This window comes from Cebus imitator, unplaced genomic scaffold (assembly GCF_001604975.1).
Source record: "Cebus imitator isolate Cc_AM_T3 unplaced genomic scaffold, Cebus_imitator-1.0 Scaffold404, whole genome shotgun sequence".
NCBI classification, from domain to species: Eukaryota; Metazoa; Chordata; class Mammalia; order Primates; family Cebidae; genus Cebus; species Cebus imitator.
In genome coordinates this window covers 1,617,726-1,630,824 of record NW_016107719.1, presented here as the reverse complement: position 1 = coordinate 1,630,824, position 13,099 = coordinate 1,617,726, and the positions used below count along the sequence as shown (strand labels likewise).

The 13,099-nt window shown below is 45.0% G+C and overlaps 1 protein-coding gene across 1 annotated transcript in view; it reads left to right on the top strand.

Moving 5' to 3' along the window:
* The window catches only part of FAM227A (family with sequence similarity 227 member A), a 52,131-nt gene extending 48,456 nt beyond the window's left edge, over window positions 1–3,675 (top strand). Inside the window, exon 15 of the mRNA XM_017509003.2 lies at window positions 3,438–3,675. Coding sequence (XP_017364492.2) covers window positions 3,438–3,581 — 144 coding nt within the window. The 3' untranslated portion in view covers window positions 3,582–3,675. The remainder of the gene's footprint in view (window positions 1–3,437) is intronic.
* The last annotated feature ends 9,424 nt before the right edge of the window (window positions 3,676–13,099 follow it).

Here is a 13,099-nt window from a genome sequence, read left to right as displayed (position 1 = left end):
AACCTCTGCCTCCCAGGTTCAAGTGATTCTCCTGCCTCAGCCTCCCAAGTAGCTGGGATTACAGGCATGCACCACCATGCCAGGCTAATTTTTGTATTTTTACTAGAGACAGAGTTTCTCCTTGTTGGTCAAGTGGGTCTCAAACTCCCAACCTCAGGTGATCTGCCTGCCTCGACCCCCCAAAGTGTTGGGATTACAGACGTGAGCCACTGCCCCCGGCCAGGAATTGTTTTCTTAATTTCCTTTTTAGACTATATACAGATACAAAGCTGACTTTTTGTGTGTTGATCTCATACCCTACAACTTTGCTGACTTTATTGTCTGTAGTAGTTTTTGTCTTATTTTGTTTTTTGAGGATTCATTGTTCTTTTCTTTTCTTTTCTTTCTTTGTTTATTTTAAGAGCTAAGGTCTTGCTTTGTCCCCCAGGCTAGAATGCAGTCATGCGATCGTAGCTCACTGCAGACTCAAACTCCTGGGCTCAAGCCATCCTCCTGCCTCAGCTTCCCGAGTAGCTACTTCGTGAGTACTACCAGGCGGACACCACCACTAATGTTTTTTTTATTTTCTATAGAGATAGGTCTTGTTATGTTGCCCAGGCTGGTCTCAAGCTCCTAGCCTCAGGCAATCCTCCTGCCTCAGCCTCCAGAGTAGGGGAGACTACAGGGCATGTGCCACCATGCCCAGCTAATTTTTTAAATTTCTTTGTAAAGACATGGTCTTGCTATGTTGGCATTTTCTACATACAGAATCATGCTGTCTGTAAATAGAGTTTTACTTCATTTCCAATTTGGATGCCTTTTATTTCTTGCCTAATTATCTGTCTAGAGCTTCTGATACAAAGTGGAATCCCATCAGTGAAAGGAGGCATCTTGTCTTGTCCCTGGTCCTAGGGGAAGGCTTTCAGTCTTTAACCTTTGAGTGTGATGTTAGCTGTGGGTTTACCATTAATGTCCATAATCGTGTTGGAGTAATTCCATTGTATTCCTATTTTTCTGAATGTTTATTATCATGAAATGCTGTTGGTTCTTGTCAAATGCTTTCTCTGTATCATTTGAGATAATTATGTGGGGTATTCCCTTCATTCCTATATTGTGCCCTGTACACTGATCAATTTATGTATCACTGAGGGGAATCACCCTTAGATTCCTGGGATAAACCCCAGTTGGTCTTGGTGTATAATCCTTTTAATATTCTGTTGGAGTCAGTTTGCTAGTTGTCGGGGGACCAGCCCAGAAACAACCTAGGAGGTAACAAGGGTCGGCGGAGACAAAGAATATTAAGAGACAAGAGTGAAAGTGCATAAAGGTGGACTCCCAGGGAGCCGACGTGAGTAGGAGGATGCGAAGGCCCCAGCACTGAAGATCCACACTGTTTATTGAGTGCTTAAACAAAGAAGCATGTGGTCAGGGATGTGGGGCGTGAAAAGGAAGGGAAGCATCAGGCAGATGATCTATAGCTGTGGAGGTCTGGCATTTCCTTTGAAGGTATAGAGCATGCTCTACTTTAGATACAGTCAGTAAACAGATAGGGAAAAGGCTGCAGCTAGAGGCAGCAAGCCTGGCCACATTCTGTTTGCTTCAGAGAGGTCTTCCTTTATTCAGCACAGAGCATGGTCTTCCATTAACTCCCATCCTGTGCCTGATAAGCAAGTCATGCATCAACCTTTTTCTCAACAGCTAGTATTTGTTGAAGATTTCTGCATTTGTATTCATAAGAAAGAGTGTTCTATAATTTTCTTTTCTTGTCATTTCTTTGTCTTGTTCTGGTATCAGCATAATGCTGGCCCCATGAAATGAGCTATAAAATACCAATCCTCTTCTGTTTTTTGGAAGAGCTTGAGAAGAATTGGTGTTAATTCTTCCTTAACGGTTTGGAAGCCATATAGTCTTTGACTTTTTTTGTTCAAAGGGAGATTTTTGATTATTGATTCATTTTACTTGTTATAAGTCTATTGAGAATTTTAATTTTTTTATTGAGTTAGTTTTGGTAATTTGTATATTTCTAGGAAGTTTTCCATTTCATGTAGGCTATGTAATTTGTTGGCATTTGTATTCTCTTATAAGCTTTATTTCTATAAGGCTGGTAATCATGTTTCCACTTTCATCTATGTGTGTCCTTTTCTTGGTAGTCATTCAAACTCAGTTTCTTAATTTTATTGGTAACTAACATTTTGTTTCTTCTTTTCATTTTTATTTTTAAAAATAGAGACAGGGTTTCTCCATGTTGGTCAGGCTGGTCTCAAACTCCTGACCTCAGGTGATCCACCTGCCTTGGCCTTCCAAAGTGCTGAGCTTATAGGCGTGAGCCACGCTGCACCCTGCCACATTTTGTTTCTTTGAACTGACTTTCTATGTTTTCTATTCTCTATTTCATGTCCTCTGCTCTAATCTTTATTATCTTCTTCTTTCTACCAGCTTTGGATTTAGTTTGTGCTTCTTTTGCTAGGCTGACAAGTCATAAAGTGAAGTTATTGATTTGAGATGTTTCTTCTTTTTAAAACAGGCATTTCTAACTATAAATTTCCCTCTGAGCACTGCTTTTACTGCACTCCCTAAGTTTTATTGTGTTATGTCTTTGTTTTTATTTCAATTTATTTTTGAGATGGAGTCTTGCTCTGTCACCAGGCTGGAGTGCAATGGCCCAGTCTTGGCTCACTGAAGCCTCCACCTCCCGGGTTCAAGCCATTCTTCTGCCTCAGCCTCCCGAGTAGTTGGGACTACAGGCATACACCACCACGCCCAGCTAATTTCTTTTCTAGTTTAGTAGAGATGGGGTTTCACCATGTTGCCCAGGCTGGTCTCCAACTCCTGAGCTCAGGCAATCCACCCTCCTCAGCCTCCCAAAGTGCTAGGATTACAGACGTGAGCCACCATGCCTGGCTATTTCAAAATATTTTTAAATATATCTTATTATTTCTCCTTCAAGTTGTAGCATGTTCTTTGCAAATAAGGACAGTGAACCTAAATAGAAGAAGTGTAATGCTTTCATGAAATATTAAAGGAAGTTGTTTAGGCTTGTGAGACTAGTCTCCATCTCATAGCCCAGCAAATAATATTCTGAAGATTCACATCTGGAAGTGTGAGGCAGATGGGGAACACAGAGTTAGAAAACACAGCCCAGGCTTTCAGCTTCACCAGAGGGATGTCACCTCCAATGGGGTCGTACCTGCCTGCTGCCTAGAGGTTTTCAGGGCCCAGTTCAGATCCCACACAGCAGTGTTCCTATCAGTAGTGGTGAAAGGTAAAGGCTGGAGGCACTGTCGATGTGGAAGCTGTGGATGCCAGCTGTCCTGCCCGACCTCTTTCTCTGGAGGTAGGAGCACGTCCTCAATATTCCGTGTATACAGGGGTCACCACTCACGCCACTGCTCACATGTAGAGTCTTTGAAGAAATTAGATTTGCTAATTGATTTTTTGTTTGTTTGTTTCCCCCACAGGAGGGGAAAGGAGGAGAGGGAAAGAGAAGAGAAACAGAAGTTGAACATTTCTCTCTACTGGCTTCCAAGCCCCAAGGAATGCCACAACCTGGAACTAGGTTCCAGAACTACAGAATCCAGTTCCTAGAACCACAGAATCCATGATCTTTCTGCTACCAAATGGAGCAGAACAACAAGAAAAAAAGAAAATTGTGGCCAAAGATTCAGAAATAGGAATCACAATTTCACAATAAGAGAAAGATTTCGTTCTAGTTTTTCATAGGCTGAGTGAAAAAGAGGAGCAGAGAGCTGGTGCTTGGGTCACCACATTTATTCACACATTTACTCTTTCACTCAGTTTTTTTTTTTTTTTTTTTTTTTTTTTTTTTTTTTTTTTTTTGAGACGGAGTTTCACTCTTGTTACCCAGGCTGGAGTGCAATGGCGCGATCTCGGCTCACCACAACCTCCGCCTCCTGGGTTCAGGCAATTCTCCTGCCTCAACCTCCTGAGTAGCTGGGATTACAGGCACGTGCCACCATGCCCAGCTAATGTTTTGTATTTTTAGTAGAGATGGGGTTTCACCATGTTGACCAGGATGGTCTCGATTTCTTGACCTCGTGATCCACCCGCCTCGGCCTCCCAAAGTGCTGGGATTACAGGCTTGAGCCACCGTGCCCGGCCAAAGTTTAACTTTTATATGAGGTCATATTTGTAACATACTCACAAATATGCACTTAATAAAATACTGAGTGAGCCGGGCGCGGTGGCTCAAGCCTGTAATCCCAGCACTTTGGGAGGCCGAGGCGGGTGGATCACGAGGTCAAGAAATCGAGACCATCCTGGTCAACATGGTGAAACCCCATCTCTACTAAAAATACAAAACATTAGCTGGGCATGGTGGCACGTGCCTGTAATCCCAGCTACTCAGGAGGTTGAGGCAGGAGAATTGCCTGAACCCAGGAGGCGGAGGTTGTGGTGAGCCGAGATCGCGCCATTGCACTCCAGCCTGGGCAGCAAGAGCAAAACTCCGTGTCAAAAAAAAAAAAAAAAAAAAAAGTTAAACTTTCATACCAGCCATGTAAAGTAGGGATGATCCACTACATTTTACATAGCAGCCGGCCCAGGTTTGGAAAGGTTTCCAAAGTTCTCTGCTGTAGACACTGGGTAATTAACAGTAGATAAGACACAGGCCCTGTTCTTAAGGGAGTCATCATAGAGGGAAGACAGATGTATCAACAAATTAAATGCTCTAAGTATTGGACAGAAGAAAACAAAGAAGGCAGAGGCCTGAGCCACACAGAAACACTTTGCAAATGTCATGTCCCTGGGCTGAGTTTAGAAAAGACAAGATATTTACCAGAGAGGCAGAGATCACTAAGATAAAATTTTACTTTTAACTAACAAAATTAAATTAATCTTTTTAGAGGCAGAATCTCACTATATTGTCCAGGCGGGAATGCAGTGGCACAATCATATCTCACTGCAACCTCAAATTCCTGGGCTGAAGCGATCCTCCTACCTCAACTTCCCAAGTAGCTAGGAATACAGCCATGCCACCATGTCTGGCTAATTTTTTAAGAAAATTTTTGTAGAGATAGGATCTCACTGTGTTGCCCAGGCTGGTCTCGAACTTCTGGCTTCAAGTGATCCTCCTGGCTTGTCCTTCCAAAGCACTGGGATTATAATTGTGAGCCACTGCACCTGGCCTGGAATATAAAATACTGTGTAACGTAGTAATAGTAATATAGGCGATGTCATTTATTGAGTACTTACTATGTGCTAAGTGTTCGGCTAAGCCTGGTTTAGACATTATCTCAGTTAACCTTCCTGATGTCCCCCAAGATGGATATTGTTACCTCCATTTTCTCCTAGGAAGAAACTGGGGCTTGGTGAGGATGATTAGGCATTTGCTAGACGTCTATTCTGTACCATCCCTGTACTAGGCCCTATGGATACAGAGAGAAATAAAGACACAGTCCCTCACCTTACTGGACTCATAGTCTGAAAGAGAGAGAAGGTTGTGTAAATCAATAAATGCATTCATAGAGATCTGCATGGAATCTGAGAAAAACCAAGGCAGGTGAAGCCAGTATGCCAGCAGCCCTTTGGGTCAGAAGATCTTTCACTGAAGGGCACAGGCATGGGGCTGGTTTGCCAAAGGATCGGCAGCTGGGCTGAGGGGCTTAGGCTTTATCATTTGCGCTTCAAGGCAAAAGGAAGTGACCTGGTCTGTGCTAGAACAGTCCACCTGTCACAGCCAAGAGGAAAGATGGTGCAGATGGTCTGGGCACAGTGGCTCACACCTATAATCCCAGCATTTTGGGAGGCCGAGGCAGGTGGATCAGAAAGTCAGGGGTTTGAGACCAATCTGACCAACATGGTGAAACCCCGTCTCTACTAAAAATACAAAAAAATTAGTCGGGTGTGGTGGCGTGCGCTTGTAATCCCAGCTACTTGGGAGGCTGAGGCAGGAGAATCACTTGAACCTGGGAGTTGGAGGTTGCAGTGAGCTGAGATCGAGCCACTGCACTCTGTCCTGGGTGACAGAGTGAGACTTTGTCTCAAATAAATAAATTAGTTAATTAATTAAAATAAAAACAAGAAATGGTGCAGATGGCTGTTTGCCCAAACCAAGCAGCAGATAAGCAGATTTTGGGACATATGGGTCATCCCTCAGTCTTATGTCTTTACTTGCATCCTGAGTGGAACCCTAGGTGACCCCCTTGGAGACTGTTAACTTTGTAAAAGGGGATGAAGAAGAGGTAAGAGGGAAAGAGCTCCAGCTTTGGCATGAGAAAATGTGGGCCTTTGAATCACTGCCCTGCTTCACCATGGATGTATGACTCAGCACAGTAGCTGTGCAGTTCGACCTTTCTGAACTTGCTTTCTCAACTACAGAAAGGGAATGCCTACCTAGAAGGGTTGTTGTGAGGATTAGATGAGATAATTTATGCAAAGTTCTTGGCACAGTACTTCTCACTTTGTAATTGCCACAAGCTCTTATTGTTATCATTGCTAGAAAGTGTACTCTTCTTCGGCTGGCACAGTGGCTCACGCCTGTAATCCCAGCACTTTGGGAGGCCAAGGCGAGTGGATCACCTGAGGTCATGAGTTCGAGTCCAGCCTGGCCAAAATGGGGAAACCCCGTCTCTACTAAAAATACAAAAAATTTAGTCAGGCTTGGCAGCCAGTGCCTGTAATCCCAACTACTCAGGAAGCTGAGGCAGGAAAATCACTTCAACCTGTGAGGTGGAGGTTGTAGTGAGCCGAGATCACACCATTGCACTCCAGCCTAGGCAACAAGAGTGAAACTCTGTTTCAAAAAACAAAAAAGTATGCTCTTCTGAAACCAGAACACATTGAGCACCTGCACACATTGAGCACCTGCCAGGTACAAGGCACCGTATGGGGCAGATAAGCAGAGCATTCTCTCACCTTCCCTTTACTACCCCAGCCACTGTCAACTCTTCAACTGCAGTTCCTCTAGGAACAACACTTTCCTATTTCTGGACCTTTTGTCTGTTGCTGCTTCTGGACCTGAAAATGCCTTCTCCTTGCTCCTCTTTATTAACTGCCAACATTACTAATTCCTGCTCTTCCTCCAGGACCCCGCTTAGACGTCCCCTCCTCTTGGGAGCCTTCCCTAATCTGCCAGGAGCCAGTTAGGGACAAGTGCTCCACTGCATTCTGCTCCAACAGCATTTGGTGCCACCCTGTTATGGCAGCAGTTACCATAGCAGGTTGTAATTGCCTGTTTACCTATCCATCTCTACCATTATCCCCCATGCAGCAAGAAGGGCTCCTTGTTTTCTAAGCCCAGGACAAACTGCATTTCTGTCTCTCAGGACCATTTGTTGCACAGTCCAAAATCATCCCTGCATGGACCTTTCCAGAAATTACTGAGGACTCAGAATGGTAGGCCTCTCAGGATGTTAAAGATGAAAAATCCTGTCTCTGCTCTTTGTAAATATTAGAAAGGAAAATTATGGCGATGAATTATTTGCCCTTTATAAGGGAAAGGGGGTAGAGCATCAAAGAGAACTAACATTTAAAAAGTATTTGCTTTAATGTGGGATAAAGCAAATGAGTAATTGTGTGATATTCTAATTCCGTCATTCCTACTGTTGCTGAAAACCCATATTCTCATCATGGAAGAAGAAAAATTCAAATGTTAAACTACAAAAGATGAAGTTAAAATGCTATAGTCCTGATTTTGAATTGCTTATGACTTGATGATGAATTATCTGTTTTAGAACACACAGTTGCCTAAAGAACAGGAGGGATAGCTAGAGGGGCTAGGAAGGAAATTGGAAGGGGTTACAAAGAGACCCCTTTGTAAGAAAAAAGGGGTGACGAAACTTTTTGGGAGTGACGGATATGTCTACTATCTTGATTGTGGTGAAGGGCTCATGGGTGTATACGTACCTAAACACACTTTAAATATGTGCAGTTTCTCATATGTCAATTATACCTCAATAAAGATTTGTTAAAAAATGAACAGGCCAGGCATGGTGGCTCACACCTGTAATCCCAGCACTTTGGGAGGCCAAGGCAAGAGGATTGCTTGAGGCCAGGGGTTTGAGACCAAACAGGGTAAAATAGTGAGACCCTGCCTCTTTGTATAAAATCTGTCTTTCCAGCCAGGTGCTGTGGCTCATGCCTGTAATTTCAGCACTTTGGGAGGTCGAGGCAGGTGGATGATGAGGTAAGGGATAGAGACCATCCTGGCTGACATGGTGAAACGCTATCTCTACTAAAAATACAAAAAGTAGCTGGGCATGGTGGTGTGTGCCTGTAACCCAGCTACTTGGGAAACTTAGGAGAATCATTCCAACTAGGGAGTCGGAGGTTGCAGTAAATGGAGATCATGCCACTACACACTCCAGCCTGGCAACAGAGTGAGACTCCATCTCAAAAAAAAAAAGTAAAAGAAAAGAGAAGAAACAGATATACAAAAACATATACAACTTTTGCCTTTTATTTTTGTTAATCAATACTTTGAATAAAGATGGGAACTTTGGTTTTTTATTTTTTGGTTTGTAATCCTACAGATTTTTTTTTTCTTTCTACTTTTCTGGTTTTTTTTTTTTTCTGTAAATCTACGGTAAACCCCTTTAGATTAACGCAAATCCTCACACTGCAGAATTAGTATCTTTCAGAATATTCCCTCTGCTGAGGCAAGAAACACAATATTTGAAATGTCTATATAAACTAGAAATACAAGGGAAAAAAAAGCATAACAAGATTGATGGAACTAGAATACTGAGGAAAAAAAAAGTTTGGAGAATGTAAGAGGTGTTTTACTAGTCAATCATTCATTCTACAAATAAGTATTGCGCTCCAGCTAAATGCACTCTGGTACTTGTTCCCTCTTATTACCTAACAAATTACTCATGGATACCAGCTGAAATGCCATGTTCCTCACTTCCCCACAAACTGAATAAGATGTCCCTCCCATGTGTTCCTACAGCACCCTGTATTCCTTCTTGTAACTGGAGGTGAATAATAGGCTAAAATTTTAATCGACTTTTTACAAACAGCAGTCATTTTAAACCTTTATGTAGCCAGGAGAAGAGCCACTAAGAGGTACAGGTCTCAGCAATAGACTACAAGTACCTTATTCTTAAACAGGAATTATTTGCAAATGAAGATAAAGACATGGAACACTGCTGGATGCAGTGGTTTACTCCTGTAATCCCAGCATTCTGGGAGGCTGAGGTGGGAGGCTTGCTTGAGCCCAGAAGTTTGAGACTAGGGCAACATGGTGAAACCACATCTCTAAGAAAAAATACCAAAAAAATTAGCTGGGTGTGGTGGCTTGTGCCTGTAGGCCCAGCTACTGGGAAGGCTGAGGTGGGAGGATCGCTTGAGCTCGGGAGATTAAGGCTGCTGTGAGCCAAGATGTTACCACTGTACTCCAGCCTGAGTGACAGAGGAAGAACCTGACTCAAAAACAAAAAGCAAAACAAAATATGTTTAAGAGGAAATCTACCCAGTGAAATTTGTACATGATGAGCCTTCATTCTTTAGTTTTCTACTAAAGCATTTATCAAATTCAAGCTCTTGAAATTTCAAGAATATGTGTCTGCAAGCATCACTGGGAAGAAGCCCAACTATATTCACTGGAGTCCTGTGCCTCTATTTGGTTATAAGGTGACTGTCCACAGAGGGGCAGTAAAGTGTAATGGTTTAAAATTCAGGTCTTAACTGTAATCCCACTGCCAATTTTTTTATTTCTTAAAATATAAAAGTGATACAAAAATTTTAAAATTGTATAAATTGTGGACTTCCTGAAGGATTTGAAAAATTAGGCAAGCTATATTACTCAGTTAATAATTGACACAAAGGCTCTGGTTTGCCATGTTCTATATTGTGGATAGGAAATACCATTTTGCCATACAGGATTTTTTTCTTTAATATAAGCATACTTATCAGTCTTTTGTGGCTTCTGAGTTTCGTATCATACTTAAAAAGATGTTCCTTATTATAAAGTAATTTTAAATGTCCCATATTTTCTTCTAGTACTTTTATTATTTTATTGTTCGGATTTAATTTTTTGATCCATCTGGAATTTATTTTGGTATGATGTATAAAGCATGATTCCAATTTTATTTTTTCTTCCAGATGGTTACCTAGTTGTTCTAACACTATCTACTGAATTCATCATTTCCCCACTGATTTGAAATGCTACCTTCATGATATTCAGAATTTTTGTATGATATGAAAGACTAATTTTTTTTTGGTCCCGATTTGAGTGGAAGGTCCTCATGTGCACTTTTTAAAGTGCACTCTGTCCCAGAGTTCGTTGTTTTAAATATTTTAAAAGTTGTCTATTGATATGATACTCAAACAGGACTTTTCTCCTCCCTTCATGAATTTGTCATTACCCGGCTCATTTTAGTTTCTTTAAGTGTACTGCACACAACCTTCAAATATTATGAACATTTCTCTCTCCCAGCTGTCACTACACCAAACTACATATGTTAGATTTCCCTAAATCATCTCGCTGTGCTCTTTGCAGCTCTTCTGTAGACTGTTGATATCTTCACCTAACAAGTTGTTCAAAAGTTCCCATAATTACTTAGGTGAGGCCTCAGAGTGAAACCATCCAGTTCCTTCCCTAAATGGGCATTCATTTCCACATAACGAGGATGGCTATGTTTGGGGCAAAATAACAGATTTGGAAGCACAATGGCGGTTACTTGTTGGCTCTTGAACCAATCCACCTGGTGGTGGGGGGGGGGCGCGTCCTACACAAATGTCAACTGCTATTGTGGGAATGTTTTGCTATTTTTTCCAGCAAAATGATTCAGCCAGGAAAAAAAAAGGCCGGGGGGGGTCGCCCTGTACTAGGTCTTGAACCCAAAGAACTGTTTGCACAGAGATTCATCCAAGATACATCACAGCCTCCACCTTAGCAGCTGCTCTCTGAAATGTTTCCCGACTCTCAAGTCAGTCTCCGCGTGAGGGGAGGAGGAGGACGCTGCCAGCAATGGCGCTGCTGGCACGAAGGCTGGCCTGCAACTTCTATTTAAAAGCTGAACCAAAATATGCTTGGCGTCTGCAGTCTATTTAAAACTTCAAGTGAAGACAGAGAAAAATTACCCTCCATCCTGAATGGGCCTTGGGTGTCTCAATCACAGGCAAGAGTGGCAAACGGTGAGAGTCACAGAGCGGGAAATGAGGAGCGCTGAGGGAGCAGGGCCAAACTGCCGCCAGGCACGAAAACAAGCCCGGGGACGGGCGTGGTGGCTCACGCCTGTAATCCCGGCACTCTGGGAGGCCCGGGGGGCGGATCACCGGAGGTCGGGAATTCGAGACCAGCCTGGCCACGTCTGTACTAAAAAGACAAAATTAGCCAGGCGGGGTGGCGGGTGCCTGTAGTCCCAGCTACTCGGGAGGCTGAAGCAGGAGAATCGCTTGAACCCGGGAGGCGGAGGTCGCGGTGAGCCAAGTTCGCGCCATTGCACTCCAGCCTGGGCAACAAGAGTGAAACTGTGTCTCATAAAAAGGACCTCGGATTCGAACTCCTAACCCGAAGCTCCATCTGCAACCCCTCGAGACCCTGACTCTCCGCACTCGTCAGCCACCTCTGCCCCGCGCCCCTCCCCGGCTTCAAGGCTTCCTCCTCAGAGCCCTCGCCTCAGAGTCCTCTCCCTAATTTTAGCGAAGTGCTCACCTCGAGAGACGCCCCAGCTCAACAGTCTCCTCCCTTCAAGGTCCCTCTCCTCAGCGCGCTTCCTCCACAGCGCCCCTCCCTCACTCCCTCACCCCAGCGCGCCACCCAGAGAAGGCTCCTCCTCGTTTCACTCCCCTCAGTCCTCGCCCCGCCCCCTCACCCTGCGCCCTGCCCCGGCTCCCTCCTCGCTACGCCCCCTCCAGGCCACGCCCTCGGGTTCTTCCAACTGTTGGCCCGTTCGCCCCTCTGCCCCTCGGTCTTAGCCCCGCCTCCATTGCTTTCCGCCCCGCCCACTGTGGGCACGCCCGCACCACCCTCGCCCCTCCTCCTCACCTGCGCCCCGCCCTGGCCCCGCCCAGCCCCTCGGTCCTCGCCCCGCCCTCTTCAGTTGGCGCCAAACCCTGTGGTCAACGGCTCGCCGGTCTCCAGGCTCCGCGTTCTGTGTCCGAGTTAGAATCCTGTCAGCTGAGGACTCTCGGGAAAGGCTTCACCTTGAAAATCTCTGGGAGACTGGGTACGAGGGGGGTAAATGGCAAAACCGGACAGCGTGCGAAGACTCTGAAGGGACGCTCGTTTTGAAATGGCGCGCTTCCCTTTCTCGCTCCTTTTTTAGGGCCCTAGTGACTTGGAGCTTTCCGCTCCGACCCCTGGGGAGGAATTTTAGTGACCTTGAGGGATTTCCAACCTCCGTATTTTAAATCGAATCGGACCTAAGTCCAGGAGGACCCGCCTCGTCCTCCTGACGAGGGAATCCCGTATCAGGAACATGTCCGGCGGCCGCACGGGGGTCTGCCCAGACCTCCTGCGGAGGGAGGCGTCGAGGGCGATCCGACCGCGCTGCCCCCTCCAGAGGTAGCCTTAAACCCGGGGACGGGGCAGCCCTCCCTTAAATCCAACCGTTCAGTCCATCGACGGCTCCTTGAGAGATGGAGACAATCTTTTCACTTCATCACGGGGAGAAGAAGTGGATGATATGCTTTTCTCTTCGATGGGGACAGTAAATGTGGAACTGGGGTGCTCATACATATAGCTAGCCATCCGAAGGACAGAATCCCAGAAGATCCCGTCCAAACGGTCTCGGTTGCCTTCCATCCTTTGCTGTTTGCGGTGCTCGGTGGTCGGACCCTGCTTCTGCCTTAGTATTAATAGTCCGTGGCTGGGCGCGATGGCTCACGCCTGTAATCCCAGCACTTAGAGGCCCAGGCGGGCAGAGCACGAGGTCAGGAGATCGAGAACATCCTGGCCAACATGGTGAAACCCCGTCTCTGCTAAAATACAAAAAATCAGCTGGGCGTGGTGGCGCTAGCCTGTAGTCCCAGCTAGTCGGGACTGAGGCAGGAGAATCGCCAGAACCCAGGAGGCGGAGGTTGCGGTGAGCTGAGATCACTCCATTGTACTCCAGGCTAGGCGACAGAGCTAGACTCCGTCTCAAAAAAAAAAGAAAAGAAAAGAATTGCAAAACACTATTTAGTGTTCAATAACTATTTGTCGAATATTTGCTGT